Source organism: Dipodomys ordii, unplaced genomic scaffold, assembly GCF_000151885.1.
Source record: "Dipodomys ordii isolate 6190 unplaced genomic scaffold, Dord_2.0 Scaffold96, whole genome shotgun sequence".
NCBI classification, from domain to species: Eukaryota; Metazoa; Chordata; class Mammalia; order Rodentia; family Heteromyidae; genus Dipodomys; species Dipodomys ordii.
Window position 1 is genome coordinate 8427010 of NW_012267312.1, and position 6389 is coordinate 8433398.

A 6389-nucleotide genomic window follows, 5' to 3' on the forward strand; every position below is an offset into this window, starting at 1 on the left:
TATGTCAAAAACGAACTTTACAACTTTGGTGGGGGGGGGCAGCGGGGAGGATTGGGTGGGGGGGCGGGGGGGAGGATGGGAAGGGTTGGGAAGGGGAAACAAAGGAGGAGGCTACAATGCTTGATAAGAAATGTACTCATTATCTTGCCCATGTAATTGTAACCCCTCTGTACAGAATTTTCACAATAAAAAAGAAAAGAAAAGAAGGCCTAGTCCAAGTAGTAGAAAAGCATTTGCATAGCAAAGCCACCAGGAAAGTCCTCAACCCAGACAGAAGTGAGGAAGATCAAGGGAACTGGGAACGGGTGTCTCCTGCCTGTTATCCTAGCTACTCTATTAAGTAAGGAGACTGGGTCAATGATTCCCCTAGATACTGGCCCTTGATTTCTCCTCATTGTTTCCCTAGGTGGTTTACTTTTATTTATTACTTCTATTAGGTTTATGTGTCCTCATTTGGTTTTCTTTGCTTATGTATAACATTTTATTAGGTTTAATTCCTCACAAAATCCTTCCGCGATTTTTGCCTATACACACTTTGTGCTAGCTGCATTAGGGGTTCCTGGTCTTTGAGACAAGACTCTAGCAACAGTCCTCTGGCTTTCCAGTGAAGACTCCTAATTTGGCCTCTTCAGTGGTGACTTCTCTGTTTCTCATGACTGAGTTCCCTTACAAGGTTTGAGAGCTTGTCCGGGGGAGACCCTTGTGCCAAGAGAGACACTTGGGTTTCTTGGAGCCACACTGGCAAATGGCCTCAGAAATGCCAGCTGCCAGAGACTGGAGTCTCCATAGGACAGCCGCCACTTGCGATTTCTCTCAGGGCCCAAGGGCTCTTCTACCACTCTGACAGCCAGGATCGTGGACAATAGACATGCCACTAAATCATTTCGGAGTTTAGAGTTGCTCAGGAGACCTCCAGAGTAATTGTCTGTTTGTCTCTTTTCTGTTTGTATCTATTTCTGGTGTCTGGGGATTGATCCATCTGGAAAATGGAAAGGTAAGGGGCACATATGTACTCAGACCCTCTTCCTGTCCCCTATTCTGACAAGAGTAAGAGGTACCGGTTCGGCTTGCCATAGTGGACGTCTGTGGACCGAAGCCACTCTGAGAATGTTATTGCCATGGTGATCTATGGAACAGGGACACCTGGTGTCTGTTTGTCGTGGTGGGAGGCTTTGGGGCCAGGCTGACTCGAGTGTGGTATTCTGGTAGCACCATCATACTGTGGAGAGTCTTGGCTCTCAGCTTAACTCTCCCTTAACTGTGGCCCACACAGCTACCTTTGGCTTTTGTGTTTAGGTCTTGTGGATCCTTGTTTTCTGTGTCTTTGTTCTTCATCTGGATAGCTCTGGAGGAACAAATGCTCCAGTTCCTGATGGGTCCAGTTCCTGGCCTTCTATGTCCTCTGCATGTGGTGGTGGTCAAGCAGGGCATGGGGGGGTCACAGGCCTGGTTAGGTCCTCAACCATCTGGGCAAGGTTACCAGCCTCAGGCTGCATCTCCTCGGTGGGAGGAAAAAGTACTATAGTCAAAAATTGATTAGAGAACAGTCAGTCTACCTGGTGGATTAAGATAATAGAATCAGGTAACATCCTCCCTTCCTTCATCTGAAGGTTTAAAAGGTCAATTGTTATGCTATTGTGGCTTGCTAAAAAGCAAGCCTTGGAGAGACATGGCCCTGCTAATGTGCTTTGTTAGAAAAGTTTATATAAACATATAGATGTTGTTCTGTAAGAGTCAGAGATTTTGAAAGATTGCATCTGTTTTGGATCTGGGAGACTCAGTTCTGCCTCATATCACCTGGCCACCTTAGACTATCATACACCAGTCTTCTGTGGAGGCACGGCTCGATCTACCAAAGCCACATGCAGAAATCAGGATTCAGCTGCCTGGTCACCCTACACTGACACTTTCAAGACTTGTAGAAAGAATGGAGCTAGACTGGTCCAAGGGAAACTTGGAGGTCACAGTCTTGGTCTGAGGTCCTTGAAGGGAAGTGATTGCTCTCTCTGTGGGGTGAAGGTAAGAGAAGGTTCTGGTGTGTAAGCAGAAGAGCCCTGGAATACAGGGGGATGGTCTTTAGTTATTTTTTTGTGGGGGGGGGGGTCCGGTCGTGGAGCCTGAACTCTGGGCCTGGGTGCTGTCCCTTAGCTCTTCAGCTCAAAGCTAGTACTCAACCACTTGAGCCATAGTACCACTTCCGGCTTTTTTCTTTTTACTTATTTGTTGCTAAGGAATCAAACCCAGGGCCTCATGTATGCAAGGCAAGTGCTCTACCACTGAGCCACCTTCCCAGCCCCAGGTCCTTAGTTATTTCAGCTGCACTCAGGTGTTCACTTGTCTACCAGGATCATCTAGTCAATGGAACACCATTATTCTCTAACCATGTCTTCCTTCAGCCTCAGAGAACCTGAGGACTGGAGTTGATCTAGTGTCCTTAAGTATAGGAATCTGACATCATTGTAGTGACCCACATGGAAGCAGAGGATAAGAAGACACAGATCATCTCCTGTGGACAAACGTCATGGACCTATCTGAATCTCTGTTTTCACCTAGGTTTGTGGTCAGGTGAGAATCTCCATAACTCCCTCAGCCACTGCTGCTGGTGAAGGTGATGGGGGGTTCATAAAAGTCACAAAGCAGCTGCCTGGTCTTCTTTCACAGTGCCTCTCAAGGCTCACAGCAAGGGAGGGCCTAGCCCTGTACAGGTCATCTCAGTCCTTTCCTATACCCTCAACTTGAGCAGCAGCAGTGTGTGTCTGTGGCCTTCCTCTGCTATCTTCAAGAAGTGAATTATGGGAGCTGGGAAGGTGGCTTGGTGGTAGAGTGCTTGCCTCACATGCATGAGGCTCTGGGTTCAATTCCTCAGCACCACATAAGCAGAAAAAGCCAGAAGTGGCTGCTAAGGCTTAAGTGGTAGAGCACTAGCCTAGAGCTGAAGAGCTCAGGGACAGCGCCCAAGCTCTGTTCAAGCCCCAATGACTGACAAAAAAAAAAGTGAATTGTGTGCTTGTGAGTGCTGGAGCTGTAGTGAAGGGCAGAGACAGTCATTTCTAATGGTATTTGATCCCAGTGCTTTCCACACTGGGATGTTGTTCATGTCACTCTTCTGTAGGACATAACAGAGGACCTGGAGCTCAGGAGAACAGGAAAGCAAAATGAACTGTCATAGAATTCAGGAAAATTTCCCCCATTAGAAGTCATTTTTTTCTAATTTTTTTAAATTTTTATTTTATTGGTAGGTTGTGGGGCTTCAACTCTGGGCTTGAGTGCTGACCCTGAGCTCTTCAGCTCAAGACTAGTGCTCTGCCGCTTGAGCCACAGTGCCACTTCCTAGAAGTCACTTTTCAACATGTAATTGTGAAGAAAGTCCTAGGATGACAGATGATAGTCTGTCAAAAGCCAGATCATTTTCACTCTGCCAGCTGCTTCTCCATTTAAGTCGCTGTTCTAAGTTTTTAAATGTTTTTTAACGTGGGCTTAATTAGGCTATTTTCATATATTCGTGTGTGGATGGTCTCTATAATACTCAAATTTCACCCTATCATAGAGCCATCCCTTGCCATGACATGTCCTCCCTAAGAGAGTCCCTGGTTTACATTTGAATTGGTCTCTTTTGTGTTTTATTGGTGAGGAAGAAGGTTCTTTATATTGGAGAAAAGATGCGATATTGTTCATTCTTAATTTGGCTTCTTTCACACCTCTTTTTCTGCAAATGATAGCTCTTTGTATTTTTGTGTGTGCCAGTCCTGGGCTTGAACTCAGGGCCTGGGCACTGTACCTGACCTTTTATACTTGCAGCTCTACTTTCAGCTTTTAGGTGGTTCATTGGAGACATGAACCTTCAAGAGCTCACTGCTGAGGTTGGCTTCAAACTTCCACCTCAGTTCACAGGCTCCTGAGTAGGATTACCGGCATGAGCCATTGATGGCCCACAAAACTTTTCTTTCTGTGCAATTTTATATTGTTCTAAAGGTGATGTGCCGAGGGGTTGCAGTATATGTATAAGGCAGATAGAGTACGTTTTTTCCTAGAAAATATCGCCTTCTCATGCTCTCTCCCAGTCTATCCCTCCCAAACCCACGCAGAAGTTGTATAACTCATTCAATATAGTGTGGATATGAGTTACACTGTTGCACTTGTTCACGTTTTGTCCCACCCTTTCAGTTCAGGTGCTTAACATCCCAAAGTTTAATAAACAAACAAGAGGAAAAGAAAAACAAAGAAACAAAGAAAAAAAACCTCTTCCTTCAATTTTCTTAGTTCATTTCACTTCATATTTTCTTCATAAGGTTGTAGCCTAAACCCCTATACCAACTTGTGTGTTAATTAAAGATATTACCAAGAACAGATGCTAAAACAAGGATTTGCAGAAGAAACAGCTATTGAGTTGTGGGACGTGTTGTTAACATGTAGTTTCTAGTATAAATACACACATATCCAACCCAAATCAAGACAACGTATATGTTTTTTTGTGTGTGTCACAGAGAAAATGTTTGAGGCAAGTATTCACAACAAGCTTCTCTATATTGTAATTTATTTCACTTGACATTTCAACCACTCCCAAGTAAATCGCTGGTTCACTGGGATGTTAAGGTGGAACCAGTTTCCTGAGTTCAAATGAGGAAGAGTCACTCTTTTATTAAAGTGCTATCGTTGGTATTTGCTCCCTGTTCTTCCTGTAAAGCTTCCTCATACAGTGTAGGGATGGAGCTTGGGTCAATCCCGCTGTACTTGGCCCAGTGTTCCAGGACTTTCCTTTGTGTGGTTTCTGCATAAGCCCTTGGGCCCCACCGGAACTCATAGGCAATGGGGTCGCTACCAGGCACCTGGTGATACTCCAGGTATTGCTCATATACAAAATCGTCCATAAGCAGCTTCCTAGGTATTCCAAAAATAACGTGTTCACTGTCAGGATACACTTCCATCTTATCCAGCACTTGCCAGATGGCTTCCTCGGTGGCACAGCCCCCTTCCGTGAAGATGATGCAGAGAACAATTATCAGCAGACCGGTCTTGGGCATGCCCTGCACATGGCTCAGAACACCATCGTAGGTGATACCTGCGGCTATAACAAGTACATGCGTGTGGAAAAGAGTGTCTACCTCCTTCACGTCAATACCGAACAGTAGCTGCATACATATACAAGCTTTGTCTAAGATCACAGGGAAGTGAGGCCGGTAACCTCCCGTGATGCGACTCAGCATATCCACATCAGTAACAGGCTGGCATGAATTGTACTGACGTAACAGGTATCGCACCAATGCTAGGGCCTCTTTCTGCAGAGCATTCTGCAATATCTCATCATCGTCAGGGTGCACATCTGCCCTTTCCTGATTGTGGGGTTCTTGATCATCCTCATTATTTTCCCCAAATAACTCACTCAGGAGCAAAGTAACTGACACCTCCACTAGAATTCCAAACAACAGAGAAGTGGCTGAGATCTCTTCATGGTCTTGGGGGAATTGCTCCCACACCCGGCCTGTGGCCTGGCTTTGGGCCACAAGACCTCTTTCAAGCTCAGAGGGAAGGGTCCTCTGAGTATAAGGCATCCTGGCTGTTGTTGGGGATAGCTAGTCAGAGGGTGGAGTGCAGCTCAATGATGACTCCTAGGCCTGTGGGAGAGAAAGCAGGGAAGCAGTTTCAGCTGACAATGTTCCTCTTGCCAGCTCCCTTATGTATTACTCCTGGTCTTCCCTTTCTAGCTTTAGGGCCAAATAGATTCCTGTCCCCCTCTTGTGTCTATTGACTGAATCCTAACAATGAGGGAACAATTCTAGAAGGCACCAGATGCTGAGTGAATCTGAGTCTCTGTGGTGCTGGTGGGGTGTGTAGTGCTGAGCGATGTGGAGTTGTGGAGCACATGGTACCATTTCATCATATGCACCTCAATGTAAAATTCTGAACCTGGCAGAGGATTGTCTGCTGGTTTACATGAGGGCAGTTCTTCAAACCAAGACCTTGGCCTCCTAGTCCCTGGAGTATATCCAGCAGGCAGTGAGTCAGACCTGTCTCTCCGTTGGGCTCCAGCATTCAAGGAAAATATGGGGCCTTCATGCAGGACAGTGAGAGGGAGGTAGACTGCATGGTTCTTAATGTTCTGCAATAGACAGCCTCTACTGAACTCACTCTAGGTGCCCAAGTTCTCCTGCAGATATTACTCTCTGCTGGCCTGAGTCACGCTCTCTCAAGTGGTGTCCAGGTCCTTTTAATTGAACAAAAGGCAATGAGAATACATCACATGGGCACAAGGGCAACTGCAAAGGTGATCACATGCAGTGTGGGCCATATTGCTGGAGGACTGCCTCAGTATTCTCCTTGTTAAATGCCAGGTTGGGAATTTCTCTCTCAAGAACTAAGGTCACAATCCCAAAGCAAAAAATCTTATTTCT

The 6389-nt window shown here is 45.9% G+C and overlaps 1 protein-coding gene across 1 annotated transcript; it reads right to left on the reverse strand.

The window, feature by feature from the left end:
- Nucleotides 1-4628: 4628 nt before the first annotated feature.
- LOC105993474 (melanoma-associated antigen 8-like) lies at nt 4629-5549 on the reverse strand. The gene has a single exon (XM_013026744.1). The coding sequence runs from the start codon at nt 5547-5549 to the stop codon at nt 4629-4631; it is 921 nt and encodes a 306-aa protein (XP_012882198.1).
- Between the last annotated feature and the right edge of the window lie 840 nt (nt 5550-6389).